The sequence below is a fragment of the Falco peregrinus genome, chromosome W, assembly GCF_023634155.1.
Source record: "Falco peregrinus isolate bFalPer1 chromosome W, bFalPer1.pri, whole genome shotgun sequence".
Classification (NCBI taxonomy): Eukaryota; Metazoa; Chordata; class Aves; order Falconiformes; family Falconidae; genus Falco; species Falco peregrinus.
The window spans coordinates 18687291-18712369 of record NC_073743.1 but is presented as its reverse complement, the minus strand read 5'-3'; the positions used below and the strand labels follow the sequence as shown (position 1 = coordinate 18712369).

At 49.7% G+C, this 25079-nt stretch overlaps 1 protein-coding gene across 2 annotated transcripts in view; it reads right to left on the bottom strand.

The window, feature by feature from the left end:
• The window catches only part of ARK2C (arkadia (RNF111) C-terminal like ring finger ubiquitin ligase 2C), a 51082-nt gene extending 26618 nt beyond the window's left edge, over positions 1-24464 (bottom strand). For both annotated transcript variants that reach the window (XM_055792613.1, XM_055792615.1), the window contains exon 1: positions 24343-24464. In XM_055792613.1, the coding sequence (XP_055648588.1) occupies positions 24343-24403 (61 nt within the window). In that variant the 5' untranslated portion in view covers positions 24404-24464. The remainder of the gene's footprint in view (positions 1-24342) is intronic.
• Positions 24465-25079: the final 615 nt, after the last annotated feature.

The following is a 25079-nucleotide window of genomic DNA, read 5'->3' as shown; positions in this document are numbered from 1 at the left end:
CCCCCAGCCCAGGGGCAGCCCTCAGCATGAGGGCTTGCACCTGTGGAGCTCCTGCAAGCTCCCAATCCCCACTGGACCTCTTCATTTAACTAACCCAGGGGTCCTCAAACTTTTTAAAGAGAGGGCCGGTGTGGATGAAGTGGCAGGCAGTCATCTGTGGCTGCTTGGTTCCCCCCCCCCCAATCCCCGGCGGGGGGGGGGGGGCGGGGGGGGGTCTGTAAATACTGGGGGCTGGATTGAGGACCCTGGGGGGCCGTATCCGGCCCACAGGCCGTAGTTTGAGGACCCCTGAACTAACCTAAAGGACTTTGGAGGCTTGACCATCACGGTGCACTGGTTGGAGGTGCCATGCAGGGACCCGTTTGCACCCCCAGCATTGCGCCAGCAGCCAGGGCCACCGTCCAGCCCAAGGACCGAGGCTGAAGAGAAGGTGCGCAAGATGTGGTGGGTACTGGCAGTGAGTGGGCACACATTAGGGCAGCTCAGTGGCTCTTTATGCTGAACTCACTTGAACTCAGGTTTGAGAAAACCCCAGCAAGTGTGAGTCCTGCCATACCACAGCCTGGCAATTCCCCTTTTACACTCCATGAATAAGAAGTCTGTAGCTAAAAGTCCAAGATCCTGGAAGCCTGTTGCCTATTAAACTTAATATCTCAGATTTTATAGGTATGTGTCACTCCAGGAGAGAGAGAGAGCTATGTTTAAAGTACAAGTAAAACATCAGTTTCTCGATGCAGAAATAGTTTTTACTTCACATTTCTGCATGAGGTCCTGGCATGAGTTAGCGCTGCTAAGCCCTGCTGTAATAACACATAAAGGAAAACTCTACCCAGACAGCAAGAAATATGTATTTGATAGGGCTAAATGTAAAGTCATCTATCTAAGAAAAACCACACAGGTCCTATTCGCAGGTGGCAGAATATCTGAGGAAAAATGGGTTTTGGTCATCAGCAAACCATGAGCTCCCAGAGCCCCAGCAGCATCTGAAGGCAGAAGTGTTTGCTATACGGAAAGCAGGAGGGGGGTCCCTTGGGAGCAGTAAGCCCCTTATGTCGGTGCCAAAGCCAGGAAGGAGGTCTGGGGAGGAGCCCAAGGGTGCCATGCACACAGCCTGGAGGGAGGCACCGCAGGAGACCTGTGACTCCACACCAGAAAGAGCAAAGATGAAACAAACCACAGCTGAGCACAGCTTAAAGCAGTGCCTGACATGAGCTGAGGCTCATCAGCCCGGTAATAAGCCCGACAAAACCCAGCGGTCTGGGCTGACCTGCAGCCAACACAGGCTGAAACACTGGGCACCACGTACCCACAGCTGAACCCTCTCCTCAGCACCAGGGCTGATAAAGCCCAGGCTGGATAGTTTCCTAAGGATGTCACCTCACTTGGGCAGGAATTAATTTTAGGATGTGGGATAGAGAAGGTGACAACAGCTGTCCCTTCCAGCATGAAAATCCACCTGCTTGTGGGGAATTTCCCCTCCTGCTGAAGTTAAAGGAGGCTGAATGCATCTCTTTTCCACCACAATGGGAATAGGAAATCAAGTTCCTAATTTATTCCATCAAGAATATCCCACAGGGCTGCAGGTGGCCTGGCAGCAACTAGGTAGGATGCTGCAGGTATGACTCCATGTCATGGACATTGTCTTATTTCCCTGCAACCAGCTTCTGAAATATCCCAGTAAGCATCTTACATCCCTGAGAAAGTTAAGACTAAGTCAATGTTTCCGTCATCAACCTCACGTTCAAGGGGCTCGTAACTCTTGATGTTTGTGCTCTCGTGATGCCAAAACTTGGCACAGAAGCACACGGCCCAGATGCAGTTTTATTTGGTAATAAATAGCTTAAATCTCATAAGCCTTTTATTTTAATTATTTTATTTTGGCTTAAACATGAAAAATGGGAAAAGAAAAATGTGGGATTTTTTTTTCTACCTTCCAATAATTTTGGAAAAGCAGCTTATACTGAATAATGTCAAGCTTTTTTCAGATATACACAATGCCTTTTCTCAAATGCCTTGCCTTTTTAGTATCTGCTCTTTAACAGGATCAATGTCCTTTGCCCAGCGCGGTGCCAGCAGCCCAAGCTTTCCAGGGATGACTCACAACATCGGATTACTTGATCTTTGGCACATTAAGCCTGATGTTCAGGAAGAGTTAAAACGTGGCAAAACTCCCCAAGCCCTTTAATCAATGTCAGTGACGTTTTGAGGACAGATTGCTGTTTTAATTGCACCCCTGTGACATCCCACTTCTCTAGAGTTCAGGTAGTTACTGCAGCCCATCACTACCTAACCTGCCCCTGGCTGAGCACTGGGTTTTGTCAGCTATCCGCCTGGATTTCAGCACTCAGATTTACCCCAAACTCAGACTTTGCTCTACCGAGGCCCTTTCTGCTTTCCAGTGGCCAAAAGCCAAGGAGATGCCCCAAGCCCCCAGCCCGAGAGCTTGGCTGCCCTTCAAAAGTCCACCTCAGCTGGAGCAAAGAGAAATAGTGATTTTGCTCATATGGTCAGCTCCAGACATCAGAGGGTCCCCAGTGGGACTCCAGGCTACCGTCCAGCTGGTGCCATTATCCAAATGCTTTGCTATCTGCAGGGCTGGGATTTTTTGCAGGAGGCAGTGGGGAGATACCAGGTACGGGAACGTTGTTGGGCTGATGTTGGGGTCAGGGTTATGCAACACAGCCCGAGGAGAACTGTGCAAATGTTACCTTAGGAAAATGTGCTTTCCATGGAGTGCAGATCCACCCATCGTCCACTCTAAGCCACAACCCTATTTGCTGGGAGGGAGAACTGAAGGCAAACCTACAGTGTTGGAAAGTTTCCCCTAAACGGCCTCCAATCACGTTCTCCATCTCAACACCAAGCTTGCAACCCAGCAGCGTGCACAGAGCCTCCCCACACACTTGTTCCACATTTCAGCCTCCCCCAATCCCAGAAGACCCAGGAAAGAATTACTTGCAAGAGAGGTATGGGGAATTTTCTGGCTGGAAGCAAGGCAGGCAGTTCATGCTGAGAGCCCACCCCTTGTCCCAGAAGGTCCCAGCCTGCCATCAGCCCTGCATGTGTCATCTCCAGGAGGAATGGGGGAGCCCACATATGGTATGGATTTACACAGCATCCAGGTGACTCACTGAATGAGGGAGCAGTGAATCAGAAGAAAAACTCCGAAATATACAGGTACACTTTGGGCCATCTGTCCTTGAGCAACACTAGCCATAAGCCACACTACAAAGCATGTAGGAGATGTCACTGCAAGAAGTCACCTGTGAAACTACTCTGACATGGCATAGCAATTGCACCCGAGGAAGAAGCGTCCTCCTGCCACAATGAGGCCATTGCAGGAATTTTTAGGTGGAAAAATTGCAGCACTACATCCAAAGCTACTTCCAACCACAGCAAGGTCCTCCCACTTCCCATGCAGATAAGGTGTAACCCAAGTCCCACAGCCAGGTGTCGGGGAAAACACCAGGCATGATCCATGGCTGGGAAGCATTTGCTCTAACATCAGGCTGGTGCCAGGAGTGTCTGCTGCAAATCCAGGCATGTCATCTTCAATCTGTCTGCAGGAAAGATGGCAGCGGTGGGTCTGCGCTCCCTGTGCAGTGTCAATTAATGCTTTTTTTTCTTTTAAATTTAAATGCAATAGAGTACCAGTAATTAAACTAGTCTAAAGAAGCAGACCCAGCCACCTCAAACAGAAAAGCTGTTGCAGAGCCAAAAGATTAATCCATGTGAATATTAAAGACACAGAAACCATAGACAAATCCAGAATGAGCCAAGCTAGGTGACAAGGGAGGCCCATACACAAACCTGCATCCCCAGTTTCATGTCTTCTCCAGCTACCGTGGGGTGAGAAGGATGCAGGGGAGGAAGAGAGGGACCCCAGCAGCAAAGCCTGCTCCCTCTTTTGAGCAAAACACAACCTCTGGCAGTCTACTCCCCATCAAATTAGTTAAGGCAGAGCTAATCTGAGCATCACAGGGTGGAAAACTGGTCTGGGTCCACAATCCTCACACCAACCCCTTGGTTGGACCAGCAAACCCCCTTGGAGAAGCCCATTAACAGCACCAGGTTGCCACAGTTACCTTGCTTTCTCAAAACAGCCTTGCTGTTGAGAAACAAAACCGGCATTCAGAGAGAATTTGGCTCCCAGGGCTGTGGGTGTTGCTCTTAACAGAAATAAAAAAATAAATAAAAGGGGTTTCGTTACAGGTTGCAGAATAACCTGTAAATTGTTGTTTATGGGGCTGGTTAAGTGCCCTGTAAGTACAAAAAGTGGCAATGACTGGAGTGAAGCAATGACTGGAGTGCAGTGAGCTGTTGCTCGGGGGGTGGGGGGTGGGGGGGTGGGGGGGGTGGGGGGGGGTGGGGGGGGTGGGTGTGTGTGAAGGTGAGATGCTATGGCAGGGAAAGTGCATGTCCCCAGGGCTTTCCGTACACCAGGCACTTGTAACTTAACTGATACATCCACCCACGTGTTTTCAGGACCCACCACATAGGAGGTAAGATTTGTCTCATGCCAATGTGTTATTTCATGTTTGCAGGGTGCCTCATATGGTGTTTTAGCAGTTTTAATGGGTGTGAGGTTCAGCTGCTGCTTAAACTCCTAGTCTTGGACCTCTGGAAGTTGTGGGACACCCAGTGTCAGACACCAGAAATTGGACTAGGGGAGAGTTAGTGAGCCCAATTAGACCAGCCATCCACACATCAGCACGAGAACCAAGGAATTGGCCAGTTAATTAGCACAATACTATTAGGAGAAGGTTGGTGGCCTTGGGGAGAAGCCTGCAGCCTTGTTGAACTCTTTCCACAAGAGTCTAACCCTCCAGTTTGCTTTCCCCAAATGAAATTCCTGTCCAGTACAGTTCCTGCACCGGCAACTTTTATGTCAGGTGAAGCCTTTCAAGGACCAGATCTTCAAACAAATGCAGGATGTGGTGATCTATCTAACAGAGAGATATCCCTTGCCATCCCCAGGAGCCGGGATGGGAGGCTGGCAGATGGACAACGCTGTTTCACAGCTGCTGATTAAACTGCGATGACTATGCTTGGCAAGACACCAAATTAATTAGCACTAGCCACACGATCTACAAGTCCCTTTCAGATTTAAAGAAATCTAAGAATTTCCTAAATTCATTTTTGTATACCTCACCAGCCTGACATTTTCCCTTGAATTTACCGTTCCCAAAGTTGTGTCTCTCTTTCATAGGGGGCTTGTGCCATTTTTAGATGCCCTGAGTTTGAACACGTGGCAGAAGGAACTCAGAGCCTTTATAGCTCTTGGCCTTTTGGAGAGGATGGACTAATCTTCGGCTGATATTTAGCAGAGGCTTGCAGCGCTGCATATGACCTCCTGCTTGATATTGCTATGACCTTTCAGCTTCATTTGTGAAACCATCTGAAATTTGTTTGATTTTGGTTCTTTTGCAGGGCCTTCAAGCAGACTTTTTGTGCTGTGGCAAATTGTGGCATACCCAAATTAGCTGTTTCTGTACTTAAATGGCATGGGGGGAGGATGGCAAAGCATATAGACAGTGCAGCAAGAAGCAGGCTGGTGGATGTACCCTGTTTTACAGAGGAGATGGGAACTGGGCAGAGGGCAGAGCTTGCCTGGGCAGCAGAAGTGGTGGGTGGTGGACCCAGGGCCAGACCCTCTCCTCCCTCTGCATATCTCCTGTGAAAAGGTGTTTGTACAACTGCAGGTTGCTGCCGTGCTGTTCCCTCCCCTTTTGGTGATGCTTCAGGGACCAAAGCCACCTTTTCTCCTATGACCAGCCAAGGTCTCCTATGTCACCCCACACTTGTGGGGCATTTACAGGTATCACTCCACCCAGAGCTCCCACCAGTTAGTGTTACCATTGCTAGTAAGAGGAACCAAGGAAGACAGGGCTGAGTTTCTACCAGTACCAGCCTAGCAATCCCTTTTTTGCCTTTCATCCACCATTTTTCCCAGCATCAGGCGGTTTTCTGTCCTGCAAACCATGGACACACATGACAAGGAGTGGGAATATGCATCCTGGAGGGCAGGTGGACAGCAGATTTACAGACTGTAAGATAGACTCAGAATCATTTAGGCTGGAAAAGACCTTTGAGATCCTCAAGTCCAACCGTTAACTCAGCACTGCCAAGCCCACCACTAAACCATGTCCCTGAGCATCGCATCTACAGTCTTTTAAATCCCTCCAGGGCTGGTGACTCCACCACCTCCCTGGGCAGCCTGTGCCAGGGCTTGGCCACCCTTTCAGTGAAGACATCTTTCCTCACACCCAACCAAAACCTCCCCTGGCACAACGTGAGGCTGTTTCCACTCATCCTGTCGCTTGTTCCCTGGGAGAAGAGCCCGCCCCCCCTGGCTCCAGCCCCTCTCAGGGGGTTGTAGGGAGCCAGAAGGTCTCCCCTCAGCCCCCCCTCTCCAGGCTGACCCCCCCAGCTCCCCCAGCTGCTCCCCACAGCACTTGTGCCCCAGCCCCTTCCCCAGCCCCCTGCCCGGCTCTGGATACGCTCCAGCCCCTCAGGGTCTGTCTGGGAGCTGGGGGCCCAGAGCCCACCGTGCCATTCCAGGGGCAGCCTCACCAGTGCCGAGGGCAGGGGGACGGGCACTGCCCTGGTCCCCCTGGCCACACCACTGCTGACACCAGCCAGGATGCTGCTGGCCTCCTTGGCCACCTGGGCACACTGCTGATAGTGAAGCTTTGTCTATGTGTATCACTCCTGCATCTTAGGGAGTGGAGACCTGTCCTTCCCAAAGAAGGACAGAGCACCTTTTAAAATGTCATGGCCCTAGACATTCAGGAGGCATTTAGGAAATTATAATTCAGTCTTTTAGCTTGCTCTGTGCCAGCCCAGAGCTTCCTCCTGGCTCCAGAGTGACATCTTCATCTGCTCCAGACTGAGGAGGGACCACATTTTTTCCCTGCCAAACAGCTGGGGTGGTGGGCTCGTTTTCCAATTTTATTTTTTCCTGGAAGAACCCCATGCTGGGGACCCCCTGCCCATACCTCGCCTGCCTGCCCTGCTGCATCAAGGGCCAAGTGGGGCTCATGGGGAGAGGGAAACAGGCAATAAACCTGGTTGATGGTCCCAGCCCAGACACCTACTTGTACCTCTTATCTTTGGTACTCACAGGGCAGGAACTGGACAGTGCTGGGTCCCAAGCAGAGCCTAAAGCTCTGAGGCACAGGCAGAGGTTTGTTTCTTCCCACATTCTCCAAAATCCCATGGGAAGGGAGGAAAACACCCCTTGCCCAGCCCAGCTAGTGACTCAGCTGCACAGATGTTCTCAACAGTGGACAACCTCACCAAGGGAGCATCCCAAATCAGTGCGCGCTCCCCAATCCCCAGGTATATCCTATCAAATCAACTTGCTGCCTGCACTTCCCTGTGAAGCAAGGACTGCAACTGAGCACCAGGGATGACCACATCCACTCTGGGGCACCCACAGATTTTTAGCAGGTGACCATCCCCCAGGTGAGATGGGGACCATAGGGAGCCCAATCACAGCAGGTAAGGAGGGACCCCTTGGGGTGATGGGTGCATCAGGAGAGACCCCGTGGATGAGGGTCTCAGGGGTACAGGGTCTGTACATCTCAGCAAATCTAAGACCAGGAGGGTGATGGGGATGGCTATGGGGCTGGAGATGCATCCACCTGAGCAGGACAAGGAGCATCTCAAAATTTCCCACCAATCCAGAGCAAACAGACTGTACCACGCTCCTCCCCACAGGACACGAGAGCCTGCCAGGAACCCTGCCAGGAACCCGTGAGGTTGCAAACTGGAAGGAAATACTCCTTTTTTTTTTTTTAGTTCCACATTTGACCACTAGGCCCCAAGGATTTTTGCTAATTACTAAATTTAATTTATTTTGCTGTTCTCAGGGCTAGGGCTTTGCATTGCTGGGCCTGTATTGTTTCCATTACAACCTGCTGGTGTCCACAGAAACTTCAAATTAAATATCAGTCACACATTAAGGTCAGGCAGCTCGATTCCATTAACAGGTGGCAAGACTCAGCCTCCCTGTAATGAATGCTGCCCGCGCCTCCTAATGATAGCTGCAGAGGAACTGGGCAGCACCAGCACACAGTGATTGGCACCCCACTGACACCAGGGACCACAAAATTGATTTTAAAAGTCCATTCATCTTCTACAAATCATGGCTTAAGTTTTCCTGACCTGTGACAAATCTGCGCAAGCTGCAATTGAAAGATAGAGCCAAGAAGAGGAAAGAAAGAAAAAAAATCCACACAAAAAAACCCTGCAGAAAACCCCCAAGCAAAAAAAAAAAAAGACTTCAGCAGGGTTCTGTCTCAGTTTCCAGCCCTCAACTCCAGCTATGTATTTCTACCCCTCACTTTATGAGCAAGGTTAAAAGGGGTTTTTATCCCACTGCCTGCCACAAAGAGGGTACAGAGGATGTGAAGATGCTACAAGATGTTCCCTATTGCTGGACTCATGGACATTGGGTCAGGATAAGTCCACCCCAGTCAGACCTATTGGGCACTAGCCCCCATCTGCTTTTCATAGCCCAACATCCACCAGTGCTGGGACACCCACCTCCCACCCCTTGGCCAGGAAGCAGCTTTGAGGAGCTGGCGATTGCACAGCAGAGCAATGAAGGTGCCCACCCCATCACCTTCCCAACCTCTTCCAGCATGGACCCATGGCCCACCACACCTGCCTGCTTCTGCATTAAAGTGATACAGCTACTCTCACCCATGGGCAAAAGAAGACCTACAAAAACATCAGAAAACACTTTTCCTATCCTTTAGCACAACTAATTCAAACCCAAGGGTGCAGCCAGCTCATGTCTATACAAGACCAGTACAAGCTGCAACTTCTTATAGAGCCTTAATTTACCCAAGCCCCACTTGGGTATCAAGGTGAGGATATTTTCCACCATGTAACACAACAACGTGGAGAAGAAGCTGACTTGGGCTGAAGTCAGGAGCTGCTCTACTGAAGCAAGGTGACAGTTTTAGTTGTGTGTGACTACCCAAGGTCTAACCAGCTGTGTGCCCAACACTATCATTTCAGAGACATTTTGAAAGAGTAATTGGGGTGAGGAAAAAGAGGAGGAGAGGATGAAGAGGATGAAATAGGACTTTTTAAAGGCACTACCACAGCATAAGTAGCCAAGGTTTCAGGCTGTAAGCTGTTATATTGTTATTGATGAGGCATTTGGGAGGTTTATAATAGCTCTTCTACTCTGTAAAATTCATCCTTCCTAAAGGAAAACATTTATTCCACTCAAGTACAAATAAGAGTTAAATACAGGCAGATCAGTTTAATAGCATAGTTATGCCTGTTAAAGTGACTGTAAAACCAACATCAAGGCATTTCACATTAATTCCCTCTCAGTGACTCCAGATCTGATTTGCTTCGACAAATCCCCTGCTATTGAGAAGTGTCCACAAGTCTCCATGGCCCTGTATCAAGCTGGCTTTGCAAAAAGTCGCTGTTGGACTCAAAAAGTCAAGATTTAGCAGCTACACAGGGAAACCACACCTATTGATCAGAGCAGCTAAATAAGGAAATCATACAGTTAGTGTCAGCAGCCAGGTAGTCCTCCAGACCATTATTTTTAAGCAGATTTCATAGAGGAGATGGAACCCGAGTCACTCGTCTCACTATTGTGGTGGGTGACCTTGGGAAAGTGCTTCCCCTTGGATTAGAACCAAGTAATGTTAAAACCGCTCTTAAAAAAAACACTTTTTTTTAATATATATATATGTTTATGACACAAAGAAGTGAGGTTTTTATTTTTCATCCAAAAATCTCAGCTTTGTCATTTCTATTTAATTTCTAAATCTATTTCCTGAAGAAAGCAGAGAGATCTGAGCAAGTTTTTTAGACTAAATACAACTCTTCAGACATCTCCTGTAACACATTTCCTCAACAGTAACCACAGAAAGGAGGATGAAAAACAGCAATACACTTTTCCCCACCCACATTCACATTTTACCAGGATTTTACCTACAAAGGAGCAGGATCATCTGCATTTTCCTTGTTCCCTGAATTTTATCCCCAGTGGTCTGTGAGATGGGCACTGGTGCATTATGCAGATGGAGAAATGAAGGTGGGAGACCAAAAGAACTTACTCAACCTTAGGGAAGACCAGAGGGTCCAAGCGGGGAATTGTGGAGCTGGGGGTCAGCATGTTGTGCCCACTGCCCACCTGGACCCACAAGTACCATTTGGGTAAGCAGATGTCCAGCACTTTGGGAAGAGCTGGTTTCTGCTCCAGGTGTTGGACACAGCCCAGCTGCTTGGCCTTGGACTAGCCCCATGGTGGTTTGAGATCTTCCCCATACAGATGTGGCTATGGAGGTGGATCTTCCTGCCCATGGAAAGTCTCCTTGTTTGGAGGGGACAACCCCAGTGCAGAATGGAAGTACTCAACACCAAATTTTCTGGCAGGGGAGAGCACATCTGCACCCCTGTCCACACCATCTGACTGCCCATCCAGCCCTAGGAGTGGGTGGATCCTCAGGGATTGCTGGCCAGAGAGCAAGCACCACTGGCTGTCATCTCCATCCTTGAATATATCCCAGACTTGGCTGGGCAAGACCCTGAGACACGCAATAACCATGCAGGTAATCTCTGCCCTGAGCAGGAGGCTGGACTGGAGACCTCCAGAGGTCCATTCCCAGCTGAATTACTCTGCGACACTATTAGCCAGTGGAAGATGCTCTTTTTCCCTTCTGTTCCCCCCTCCCCCCCCCCCCCAAGAGCATCTTCTGGCACAGCTAGGTACATGCCTCCACATTACAACTCCGAAAGCACCACCAACATGGAAAAAGTCTCCCCTACCCTTGCAAAGGGTGTGCTTGTAAGTGCACACACGCACGCACAGAGTGGTGCGGTGCACAGCACTTCTGCATCACAAGGAACGCAGATTTCATTCAAAGACCTGAATGAAAATAATCCTAGATGTGTGTTTTCCATTTATATTGTCAATTCACAGTGTAACTGAACCTTTAGAGAAAGCAGAGAAAGATTACACGATTTTTCACAGCACTAACTGCTGAATCCAGGAGAATACTTCTGCCTGAGTTGAAATAACACAGCAGGAATAACACTAACCCATGTAACGTTTGTTGGATGGTGGCTCTGGCAGATATCAAGTAGAAGAGAGAAAAGCAGCAATTACAAAGGTGTATTTCAGATTCAACCCAGCTCTTGGGGAGGGGGGGGGGGGGCGGGGGCAACCCCAAAAAACAACCACATCTGTTCAAGCCACAAAATCTGTTGACTCCTCAGAGCTCCCAGTTACAAACAGAAAGGAATTAGAGTTGAGATCTGAACTTCTCAGTGATGTTAATTAAAGCCTGGCACCTCTGGAACACCAGCAGATCCACACGTGACATTTCTAAGATTTCTCTCATGCTTTTGAGAAAAATGGTCTACAAAGCATCTGATCGCTTTCCTCCATTTGGAAGAAGCATTTTGACCAAGCAAACCTAACTGAGCTGCATTAGGAGGTGCTGGCTGGCTTAGTAGTTGTCCAAGATTCGGCAGATCTGCAAACATCTAGCCCGAAAGAGATGCCTGCAGGCAGCCCCCCAAGCCCTGAAGACCCTCACACATAAAGATGGATGGGCAAAATCCCAATCCCTGACATTTTACAGTGGGATCATTCTTACTTCTTAGAGAAACAACAGCTGTATGGGTGGCAAACTCCCTCCCGGGACCCCTGGGCTGAGGTCATTTACTTTTCTGCTCTGATGGAGTACATGGATTCCTGCTCTCTGTGTTTCAGGGTAGCAGCACAGTGGTATAAAGCCCCACTAGCATTAACCTGCTCATGGTTTTAAGAGCAGAGCTGCCCCAGTATTACAGGTGCAGCTTGGGTTACCACACTCCTGAACGCTCCATTTTCTTGTGGCACTTGGTGGCTCATTCAACCAAAGTGTCCAGCCCTTCATAGCAGCTTAGCTTGCTTGACAAAGGTCTCTTTTCTCTTAATATTGTGAAAATCAGTCAAGAACCACCCCCAGCCCCTGCCCAGCTTGGGTGTGGTGGAGACCCTCAGTTCTCCTAACCATTATCAAGCCACACTGACAAGCATCCCCAGCCCATGGTGTGGGATCTCTTTGCATGCGTCACTGCTTTTTCTTGACTTTCTGGTCCATCATCTGCTGCCCTGAGATCTTCCTGAGCTTCCCGCTGCGTGTTGCCCTCCCTTCTCCACCATCACCCAGAACTTCCACACCAGAACTCAGCTAAAAGCTCTCCCACAGATGTAAATTTGCCAGGAATTTTAAGCCCTGCTCTTTGGAGAAAGCAGGGCACCAGAGGTGAAAGCCACCTTTCTCACCGGCATGCAGTGTGCACATGGACATGCAGAGAAAGCAACTCCTACAACTTAAGGATTGCACCACAGCCAACCCCAAACCCCAGGAGATGTGAGGAACAGGCCCCTCATGGCAGGCATCAATAAGAACAAAGGACCTTTTCATTGGCTTTTTGGTGTCTGAACTTTGGCAAACACTTTGCATTTTCATGGTACTGTTGTGATCTGGGCTTTTATCCCTTTTTTTTTTTTTTTAATCAAAAGTCTCATTATATTTGTTAGCTTTCTCAAAGCTCCAGCTCCCCGGCGTGATACAAAAGCGCTCATGTCACAGCATCACTAGAAATGGGCTTGTTGTTTATGCTGAAAAAAATACCCAAACCCCAAAAGCAAGCAGAGGTTGGGTCTATTCATGGGCTGGAGAGGAGTGTTTCAGATTGGGAACAGGGTGCCAGCTCTGCACACCCACTCACTACATTAAACCTGCCTCCAATAGGCTGCACTCAAAGAGGACTCCCCAAAGCCCTCTGCAGAGGTGGCAACTCCAAGCAGGGTTATTGTTGGGTGCCCTGATCCATCTCTCCTCCCCCCACCATCCACCTGCAAGACCCCAGCTCACAGGAGGGTCCCAGCACCCCTTTGATGCCCTTTGGCTCTCACATTGGCCTGGATGTCATCTCCCCCCCCCAAGGGATGCTGCCAGTGAGTTGGGTTTCTGCAAAGCACATCCATCCTCCCGTTTCCCATTTGAATTGCAGGAGATTGGGAAGGGGCCCTTGCTGCCTCCCCATTCCCATCGTGGGGCCAGAAAGCTGGGACCGGTTGTGCCAATGCACCAAAACCGGGAGGTGGGGAGAGCCGCAGGAGGTCCAGGGAGCCAGAGGATGGGTCTAAGCCTGGGTCTGCCAGCATCAAAGTCAGCCCAGGTGGAAAAAAAACTCTCATTGCTTGGTTTCTGGTAGGAAAAGGTTCAATGAGAGATGCTGGGCTGTGGATAAGGAATCCTAGGACAAGGACAGGGGTTCCCACATAGTTTGGGTGCATGTAAGCCAGCGTAACATATCCCCAAACCTGCTATCAGCTTCCTGGATGTTTCTGAGGTCTGGCACTTGATTTCATTAACGGGACTCAAAACTGCTTGTTACGGGAAGACCAGAGTCATGCCAGATACCTAACAAACATGCTTTGGCTTCCCTAGCAGCAGCCCAACTCCTTTCAGGAGGAACTGCTTTCTGCCCAAGGGACAGGGAGGGGAGCTACCTTGCCTCCCTTCCCCTTGGTCCATGTCCTATTTTTCTAAGCTTCTAACTACCTCCTGGTAATATTTTCCTTCCCGAGGGCACCCCTTCACCCTATAGAAGGAGCACCTGGACAGCATCACATGCCATCTGGATCCGGTACTACAGGACTCTCCTTGCAGATGATATGTCCTTATCTCCAGGGTGCTTCTATGGTCTCCTTTGGCAAAACACCTAGGATTTCCACCAGCAAGTTTGTAATCACATGTGCCAGACAGATTTTCCTACACAAATTGAACAAGGCCGTGGAGAAGATGCTATTTGTTTCCGCAGACTGAAGTAAACTCAGGTAGGTGAGCCCAGTGAGGAGCAAAGCAGTGGTTGCAAGTCCTGTTCAAGACCTCGGCTCTCATTTTCATTTGGGAAACCACCTTTGGTCCTCACAATCCTGGAAACCCACCCTTGTTGCCAATAGAGGTGAAGAGGAGAGGCAGGGGTTGACATGACCTCCTTCATTTTGTAAAGGGTCAACTATATTTTGCGACCTCCCGCCCCAGGAACACAGCCTTTGCTTCTCCAAGACTCATCTTGGGCATGAAAGCACTTTATGTTGATTAAATAAATCTGACTTCTGCACACACTAGTCACAACATGGTTTCACAGTACAAGAACACAGAGGACTGGGGCAGTCTATTCCTGATCATTTCATGCTTTCCAAATGAGTATGAAACACCAAAACCATCTCTCAGATATGAAAAAAAAAAAAAATATGTCTAGGTGAAATGTTTCTGTATGAAAAACCCATCTGAAAGATTATGATGAATTGGTTTTATTCCCTGCATCCAGTTGATGCTGTTTCATTTTCTGCCATAAGACAGCATTCACTCCGAGGTTGTGGCCTATTTCATTTCACTTCAAATGAGCCACTTAAAAGCCATTTCCCCCACCAACCCCCGTTTTGCTGAAAAAGTCAAAGACAATATAAAACCAGGAAAATAAATTTTCAGCCAGTGAACTGGAAAATAGTCATCACCATCAAAACCAGATATCTGTGTTTTCACATAGCTCTTGTCCCTAGCAGCTAAGATCAGTAGAAGTGCCACCAGCTGAGCTGCTGGTCCACCACCCATCGCTCGGCCACGCACACCCCCCACGGCCACTGGGACACGACAGCCCTTGCTGCGGGGCCCAATTCCTGGGCAATAGCGTATGTTCAGCTCACAGCTTCAAGGAACAGCCTGAGAGACAAGACTCTGGCCATGACCAGTTAATTTAATGCAAGAAGGAGTCATGCAGAGAGCTGAACAAGAGATTGAGGATGGACGATGGGTTTTACTGCTGCTTTCATAAGAGCAGGGAAATACAGAATCATGAGGTTGGAAAAGGCCTTTAAGGTCATCAAGTCCAACCATTAAACCAGTACTGCCAAGCCCATCACTAAACCATGACCCTAAGCATCTACATCTTAAATCCCTCCAGGGCTGGTGACTCCACCACCTCCCTGGGCAGCCTGTGCCAGCGCTTGGCCACCCTTTCAGTGAAGACATTTTTCCTCACACCCAACCAAAACCTCCCCTGGCACAACGTGAGGCTGTTTCCACTCATCCTGTCGCTTGTTCCCTGGGAGAAAAGCCCGACCCCCCTGGCTCCAGCCCCTCTCAGGGGGTTGTAGGGAGCCAGAAGGTCTCCCCTCAGCCCCCCCTCTCCAGGCTGCCCCCCCCCCCCAGCTCCCCCAGCTGCTCCCCACAGCACTTGTGCCCCAGCCCCTTCCCCAGCCCCCTGCCCGGCTCTGGATACGCTCCAGCCCCTCAGGGTCTGTCTGGGAGCGAGGGGCCCAGAGCCCACCGCGCCATTCCAGGGGCAGCCTCACCAGTGCCGAGGGCAGGGGAACGGGCACTGCCCTGGTCCCCCTGGCCACACCACTGCTGACACCAGCCAGGATGCTGCTGGCCTCCTTGGCCACCTGGGCACACGGCTGGTTCATGTTCAACCCAAACTGACCCAAGGGATATTCCATACCGTATGAAGTCTGCTCAGCAATAAAAGCTAAGAGAAAGGAGGAGGGTGCATGCATTATGACGTTTGTTTTCTGGAGCAACCACTACAGGTACGGAATCCCTGCTTCGCAGGAACCAGCTGGACATCACCTACTGATGGGAAGTAGAGAATACATCTTTTATTTTCCTTTGCTTCCACACGTGGCCTTTGCTTTATTAACCTGCCTTTATCTTGACTCATGAGTGCTTTTCCATCTTATTTTTCTCCCCCTCTGCCCAGCTGATAAGGGGAGTGACCGAGTGGCTTGGTGGGCACCTGGCAGCCAGCCAAGGTCAACCTGCTACAGGTTCATACAGAAGTTTCCCACTCAGGCCAACAAGGGCTGAGCAAAACCAGCTCATTAGTGCTTTTGGTACAAGACAGATAAGATTTTCTCCATTCCACCTCAAAAAGAGCTGCCTGCAGCCCATCAGTCTTGAAGGAGGCTGTGCCTGGAGGAGCAGTTTATGTAGGGAGTTTGGGGCTGTCAATGGGCTTTGCAGGTGACCAGTGTGGGAGGGGGACCCTTTTTTATAAGGTTACATGCAACTGAGACATTCACTATTAAAAAAAAAGGCTCATAACCCCAAGCCCACTCATGTCATGCTTTCTTGGTGCAGGAAACCTCCTCAGTCCTTATCTCAGTCCCTGGAAATTTGTGGGATATCACAAACAGCGCCTGGACAAAATAAGGCTTCTCCCACCACACTGATTGCTCCCAACATCTATAAAGCCTCACCGTGACGGACCTGAATGGACCAGTGCCTGGGGATGCTACATCCATCCATTTTCAGTTCAACCCTGCTCTTTTCCAGATGTTTTGAGCAAATATTGTGAGTTTTTTTCCCCCATTTTCATGCCTTAGACACCCATCTCCAAACCCTACCAACACCCTCACCTCCCATCAGGGACATCACAGACCAAAGACGCTCAATTTTGGTGAAGCAAAGCTTCAACCACTCCCAGTCCCTTCCAGGTCCTAGTGTTGAGGGAACTTCTTAATTTCAATTAGTCATTCATGCAGTAAAACCCCCAAGAAGGAGGCGACCTGTCAGGATCCGACCCTCCAGGGCTTCCCACCGTGGTGATGCGAAACCAGGCATGCCGGCAACAAGATGTTTATAGCCCAATGATTCATAATACTGCAGAGTTTGCAGGAAATGTAACACCATTCGTGATTAAGAAATGCTCTTGTTTTCTGGTAAATATATAAAATAATCACTCATCCCCTGAGCAGCAGATGCAAATTATACATAGTACTAGCCTCATATGCCAACCGCTATAATTCCGGTACAGCATGAAGCCGTTTCCCAAGGCTCTAGAAGTCCCTTAATCTGCCTTTTGACGTCAAATGATAAATTTCTTGCCTGGGATCATTAACGGGATGACTAATGAAAGCTGATAAGTGAATTTATAAATGAAATTAAAGATATTAATATTAAAGGCCAAGCTACAAGAAAGAGAAATGTGGATTTAGCAAACCACAACAAGAAGCCCGGTAATCTGCATGAGATTTGCAGCTTCTTTCCTGCTGGGTAAATCAGAGATGTGCTATTTTTCATCTGGAGGTTGTAGAAACTGCCAGGCTTGACAGACACCTCTCCTGAAGCATTAGCACCTCCACTACTTTCAGATGCTACCTGAGATTTAAAAAGCTCCTGTTTGAGTTTGCCAGCAAATGCCACACCAGGGCTGAAAACACGCCGATGGTCTTGCAAAGATAACTGCAGCACCGAGCCCACACGCAGACAAAATACCTTCAGTCTGTGGTCAGTTTGCTGACAATTACTTTTTTTTTTTGGAAAAAAACCCACCCTCACCTCAAACTAGATTCTTATCTTACTCATCCCAGTATAAATGCCAAGGAACTTCTTTAAAAGCTGAGAACTTATTTTGGATTTATGTACAGATAAACAAGTTCAGACCTTTGCAGCTTGGTGCCTCATCCCACGTCCAGGCAGCTTCACCATGAACCCACAACTCATTTCTGACTCCAGCTGCTCCTCACTGAAGTTTGGGGCTCACAGGAGAGTCTATTTACATCTCAGCTCCCACCAAATGATGATGATCATGATGATGGGCCTTGTGTGGACCCAAAAAACACCCTCCACTGCCCCAGGTAGCACAAGCAAATGAGACCTTACCCAATGTTGCAGGGCTGCGTGAGAACAGGCACCTCCTCTGCTATAAAAAAAAAAAAAAGGAGGAGAAAGCTTCCTTTTGCCTGTAGATCCCCAGTTTTCAAGCAGACGTTATGGAAACAGGTTGGTTGGGCAAGTGCTCATGAGTGGTGCCTCTTCACGCATCCACAGCTTCGAAAAAAACCAAGATCCCTTTGGATATGTCAGTACTTAGCAGTGTGACCGAAGGAAAAGTGAGATGCCACCAGGAGAATGAGAAATCCCAGAGACACAGCACTAAGCACTGCTGGGGAGGGCTCATTTGCTACAGGGACGTTTCCCAATCCCACCCTCCAACTGGAGGAGCCTGACGTGGGGAGCAGCCACAGCGTGACAGATGCCCAAGGGACCTCGTGTTTCTGAACATCTTTCAGAGACCCTCCCAAGCCTGAAGAAAAAGACGAGAGAAGGTTTTCAGAGCTGCTCCTAACTCAGCTCCAGGGTTGGGCACCTGGCTATGTGGCCTGGTGGGCTGTCCAGTTCCACCAGAGACCTGCTCAAGGTCCCTGCAAAGAATTCCCAGAAGGTATCCATGGCCTGGCTTTCTCCTCATTTAGGGGAAATGGCTGCTCCTTGTACCATTTGGGGAAGGAGATGGAGGAGCGATGCACAGTAACAGCTCCGCAGCACCACTTGAGCCCCCCAGGGAAAACCAGCAATGGCTGGTGGCTCCATCTAAGCTGACCCAGACTTCAGGGTGTCATCTCTAGGCAGGGCAGCCACTGCAAGCAGCCAGGAGCGGAGGGATGTGGTGCAAGACACAGAGACATCCAGGTCCTTCTCCAAGCTACCGAAATCCCCATCCAAACATCTCCCTGCAGGCATGTCCTCCCTTGGAAAGGTCCCAGCCCGTGGGTACCAAGCTGCCCCTTATTGCCTCTCCCCATAACCTGCATCTTCACTGCTTCCAGCACCTGCTTTGCTCCTGACCCTGCTGGGTTGAGTCACTCAAACCAAAGCAATAATATTCATTAAAGAGCTACAAGCCATACACATGCAACTTTCCTGCAGGCACATTTTACAGCCTTTAAATGGAGGGAGAGAAAACAGCAGCAGTTAAGGACACTTACCAAGAGGGATCCACAACAGCACGTGCCAGCCCAGCCCAGCCCAGCCAGGGCTGGGAAATGTAAAGGACCAGCAGGCAGGAAAATGGGTGAGAAAAGGTCCCAGGAGTGAGCAAGAGGAGGAGCAGAAAGGGTTAAGCAAAGGTGGTAGGGAGGCATGGAGCAGGCATGGGTTTGCTTTCCCTTCCTTCTGGCTGCTGCCAGCTTTCCAGTCCCTGCTACTCTCGCTTTAGCTTGAAAAGTGATTCGAGGCTTTTTTATTTTACAGGGAGAATTTAGTCATTCCCAAAAGAGCCGGTTTTCTCCCCAAGAAGGTTTAGGACCACGCAAGGATTAACTGGGGGGATCTCCCATGGGGTCCTGTGCTGAGCCACTTGGGAAACCACAATCCCTCTGCCAGCCCTAACTGCAGACCGACCAACTCTGTCTCCCAGAATTGAACCCAAAAAGGTTGGAAATTTATCATTTTCCCCACTGGATCTCAGCCCTGCTCTCAGTACCCACCTGCAGGTCCCTGCCCTGGCTGCGCTGCAGCCACACATCGCCCTTCTCCTTCCCAATCCAGCGTGTCAGCTGGAAAACCTCCCGAGTGTTGTAGCCGACTTCAGAGTTTTGAGCACCAAGTTTGCCGTAAGCAGCAGTGTGAAGCTCTATTTTATGTACTACCCTTTGATCAAAAAGCCTTGTCTTTGCACCCGACTCCAGGAGCTGTAGGTTTTATGTAGAAACACCTAAATGCCATGAGATGCCCAAGAGTCACAAAATCTGGTGGTGCCATCACACCTCTCCCCATCGCCAAACCAACTCTGGTCTTGGAGGTTGTGGGTATTGGAGATGATCTAGACATCGAAGACCTTTTGCAAAGCCTCCCCTCGCATTTCTGACATGTTTTTTTAATGCTTCCCAAAATGGGTGCTCCCATGCTAAGTATGGGAAAGGCTTTTCTCTGCTGAGCTGCTGCAGAATGTATCTATCCCCTTTTGAACATCCCTAGAGACAGGGACCTTCCAGCTCTGACACAGGGCAGCCCCAGTGCACGGTTTGGGTTTGAACCAGAATGTAAATGGGCTGGAGGGGATGCCCGTGCCCTCGCTACCCAGCATCATGCCCCACAGAGCCCCCGAGAAAGCCACCCACCTCTCCTTCCAGCCCCGCACCTCCAGCGGTTGCAACCATCCTCCATCTGGTCAGTGGAGAGGGATGAGCCAGTCTTGCATGTCACACATGCTCCCCGTGGCACTTGGTGGGTGGGGGGTTCTCCTACAGGTTTGGGAGGACATGGCTCCCACGCCTGCCCCAGCAGTGCTCCATCCTCCCCTTTCAGCTAACAAGGTGCTCCCCAAATTATAGGCAGGGTTTAAAACAACAACAACAACAAAATAAGGAAGCTCAGACTTACTCTAGGACAGTCCTTCCAGGAGGTTCACGGAGGAGGACTCTGCACAAGACCGGCGACTCGGCAAGGACCAAAGCCAGAGGCGGTTATGGCAGCATCCCGGCACCTATGGATCTCACCCCCCGGCTTTGGCACCCCACACTCTGTTCAGGACTCACCAAGCGATGCCAGACTGTGTCCCTGCTGTGTCCCCACCACCTTGTCCCCCCCCCAGCTGGAGCAGCTCCTGGGTTTTGTGGCAAACACCCCCCAAACCCCCCGCCCCAGCTTTGCAGCTGCGTTTTCTTTCTCACTCAGGCACCAACTCACCGGTTCTTAAATAACACTTCCACAGGGCCAGGTCCGCACACAGAAAGGCAAATCCAGATCAGCTCTCATTAGACTTTGCTGATAATTCCCAATATGAGCAAAATGTGACCGCTATTTGTTTATCTTTTTCTTTAAAACGATGGAAATTGTGACACCGCCCCAAAACCCCCGTGTGAGACAGATCAGTCCAGCTCCCATTCGGCACTGTTAAATGCACACAGATATGTATAAGACCTTTACACAACGTTTATATAAATGAATCTCAGAGCCCATTTTGTCAGTGTTTGGGATTATCTGCCTCCCTGTTATTGAAAGAAGATATTTAAAAGACATGTTGGTGCTGGAGAGACGTATAGGCTTTATAGAAACCACTGCATGTGCCTCCACACCCGCAGCAGCACCACCAGCACGTGACTCGTCTTGGATTTCCTCAGCCCGCAATGCTAAAATAAAAAAAGATTATTTTCTTTGTACCAGGTGGATTTTCAAGACTTGGGAGTGTCAAAGGAATTAAGTCATTAAATTGTGGATGTGTTTTGATGGATTATGAGCTATGAAAGCCTGGTGGTTACTAGCTAATAAAAGCTGGGAGGTGGACAGGGGTAGGGGGGGGGTGGGGGTAGGGGGAATGTTTCCTCTTGTAAGAATGTGTTCTTAACAAGACAAGTCAAAATATGATGCAGATAATAAATCGCTTAGTGCGAGCTGCCATTAACCCAGCAGTTTTCTGTATTATTAGATTACCAGGGTATCCTCAGAGTATATTGAACAAACAGTTTTGCTCTGTATTAGTGCTAATTTGCAGAATAAGATGGGGGGGTTTATCACGCTCACTGCAGTGAATCCACCACTCCAAACAAAGGGGCAGCTGCCAGCAGGTGTCTGTAGCATGAGGTATGTTTTGGAGGGGACTGGGTTTATCCATGTCAGGGTTTCAGGGTAGGGTTTCTGGGAATGGAGAGGGGGGGATTTCATTTTTTCCCACGCCATAACCCAAATCTCATTGTCTCACGTGTGTGTGGGGGGGTTGAATTAAAAAAAAATAAAATTAAAAAAAAATTTTAAAAAAAGGAAGTGGGGGAAATAATAAAAAAAATCATCACATTGGAAAATGATCAGCCCCAAAAGGCATGCATGTCTCCCTTCATGCAAGTGAGAAGCACAGCCTCCCTCCTCAGGATGCGTACGGGGACATGTGTCACGCATGGAGCTCAGCGCTGGCCCGGGACGAGGATGGAGCAAGAACAAAGGGCCACAGCATACACTACATCCAGGGGGGAGCAGGGGGGGCAACCTACTTGTGCTCATACAAGGGGGGGGGGAACGGGACAGGATGGCCAAACAGTCATCGAGCTACACAGAAAAGGAAATATGGAGAAGGAAATCATAAATAAATGTTTCAAAAAACCAACCAAACTCAGGATCAAGCTAGGAGGGAGGTAGAAAGGCACAGCCTTACAAAATGATGCCTCTCTTCAAGGGATGCTGGGCTAAGGCAGGACGGGTTGCTGGAGCCACTTGCTTTTGTTTTGTTTGCTAGCAGCTACTCTTGAAATTTTAGTAGTGGGGAACCACCAACCTGCTGAATTTGTCTTCCTCTCAGTAAAGACAAATAACCAATCCTGTGCCTCCCCTGCTCCTGTGGAAATGCAATTAAAGACAAGATGCTCCCCCCCTCCCCACCCCCACCTTCCGTTTTTGGGAGCCCTGACTTTCCTGTTTCTCCTGGCATCCCAAGCCAAAATTGGGGAGGTTTTATAGGACCATTTTGCAGACCTGGGAAAGGAGGTCTGGCACAGGAACAAGGAGAGGTGACTGGTATTATTACTGCCTTGCAGCCAGAGCAAAACTACTCACTGATCGCAATCGGGTTGTCCAGCTCTCCCTGCTCCCAATATTTTAAGGCTCCCAATCCCCCAGTTTGCTCTTTTGACCAAATCGGGTTATTCAGAAGATGGTGGGCCTGGAGGCTTCAAGCATGAAAATGTAGTTACAACATTAGCAGCTGGGACAGTTTTATGAGCCCTGCCTTGTAGGGAGGCTAGTGAAGATATTTATAGCGTGCCAGTTGCCCTGGGACTGAGGCACAGCAACTTCTCGCCTAGCAGATGGTGGGAGAGGTACTCACATATATGCATGTTTAAATATACAGCTAATAGATTAGAGGGATTTTTTTTTCCTCCAGGTTCATTTGCCTCTTGTAAATCAGAAGGGTTTTTTAAAAAAATAATAATAATAATAATAATTGATAATTCCCCCATCCATCCGGAGGTTGCCCCTCTCATTTTGGTATCTGTCTGATAAGGAGTGTATGTTGTAACTAGAATGAAATAAGCAGCAGACCCTTCATCAAATATCTTTTTTTGTTGTTGTTAATAACAAGGGCTTGGATTTATACACTTTTTTTTTTTGCTGTTCTGCAGTAAAACAGAATTCTGCATCGGCACAACAGTAATACAGACTGTGCGTCTAGGGAGTATGGACACACAGACTAATGCTGAGGGTAGATATGAGACAGGAGGAAAAAAGAAAAAGATATGTATTAAAAAGCCCCCATATCTGCACTATGGGGAAAAAAAAAAATCCACTCACTCAAACCTCACGATGGGGGAAAACAAGAAAAAAACTAAACAGCAGGATACGACAATAAATGGGAAAACAGCAATAGAAAAAGCACACTAGGTTAATATAGGAAAACTAGTTTCTTTATTGAGAGATCGTATATTAGTATTAGTGGAATCGTGTGTAACAATGTCATCATGCACACAATACAAAAAGGCAAGGCCCACCATGCTATGGAAGGGCAACAGAACAAAAGCAGCGTACACTGAGCAGATGTATAGGCTACAGCACATTACATTTCAGCAGGGTATGTCTCTACAGAGATATTTACATCAGAAACTAGGTAATGTAAAAAAATACAGACCATGCTTTAGTTTTAGTACAAGAAAAAGGTGAAGATACACAACCAAAGGATATTCGATACAGAAAATTACCCACAAAATAAGAACAGGAAATAATTTAGCACAGCAGAAAAACCGTTATCCCTGTTTAATGGAAAACCATTTTGCCAGTCGGTTTTTTTGCAATGAAATTTTAAGGGGGTGGTGGTGTAGTATTTCAGCCCTTGTTTAACCACAGCTCTTAGTCTCCACCTCTTTTCCAATTATATAATTGGAATTAAAGCCAATTACTGGATTTCCCCTCCTCAATTTGATATTTTTTTTGGGGGGGGGGGGGGGGGGGGGGTGTCGTAATTTGAGGGCGTTTGGCCCACTCGAAGCCCCCCAGGAAACATTGCGCCCAACGACCACAGCAAAATGAATCCACTTAACAGGAATTTACAGTGCAATGTACTCAGCTAAATAGGATGAAGGTACAAAAAAGGCTGTTATCGTCTACAGCTACGCTGAAATGGCCTGGTGGCTAGGCTACACGGCGAGACGGGGGAGGAATTAAGAAATAAAAAATAAAAAATAAAAAAAGGCAAATGGGTCTACCGAAGCACGAGCTGGGGGTGCGGGCGGGAGCTCGGCAAGGGGAGACCAGGACCCCCACAGCGGGCACTGAAGGGGGGGGGGCGGGGGGCGGAGCCCTGCGCGCCCGCGGAGCGAGGCAGGCTCGCCCCAACCACCCACCTGAGCGCACGGCGAGACCACGAGACGGGGAGGGCCCTGGAGTCGGCGCCCCTCCTCACCCCAAACGGGGCACCCGCGGCCCGGGCCGAGCCCTCCACCCGCCCACGCAGCACCTCCGCCACCTCCCCTCCCTCAGCGCGGAGCGGCCCCGAGACACGAAACCGCAGTCCCCGCGCACGACGCGGTACCTCTGTTGCGCACAGAACCGAAGACGGGCAGCACCAGGTAGCCGACATGCACCAGGACCATGCTGCGGCCTTTGTGGCGTGGCGTGGCGTGGCGTAGCGTAGCACGGCCCGCCCCGGTCCCGCCGGCCCCTCCGACGCGGCGGCGAGTAGCGACCGCCCACTCCGCCGGCACACGAAAGCGCCCGCTGCCAATGGCAGAGCGCCGACGGCCCTAAGCCCCGCCCCTTCGCCTCTCGGCCCCGCCCCTTCAGCCACCCTGCCGGCCAATAGGAAACGACGAGAGGGCCGAGGGGGCGGGGCGGCCGCGCGGGCGCGCAGGGGCGTATGTGCACGCGCAGCTACACGCGTGCATGGACGGGCGCACGCGTGCCCCGCAGCACGTGCGCACGCTGGCACGCAGGCGCGGGCACACGTCTGCGTGCGCGCGCGCGGGCACATGGGGACACGGTGCATGGGCGCTGGCGCACGTGCACGGAGGGACGTGTGCGCGTCGGCGCGCAGGCACGCGTCGGCATGCAGGTGCGGGTGCACGCGCACGCACGTGGGCACGATGCATGGGCATCGGCATGTAAGAAACGAACGAATAGATATTGGCTTTTCGCTAAGTGCTGTGCTGGACAGATAACAAGCTGTCCTCCTCGGGTCAAAAGTTCACCACGAGGAAGACATCTGACTTCATCCCTGAACGACCACCAGAAGACCCCAACGACCGAAAGGTGCAAGCGCAACAGGGGTGG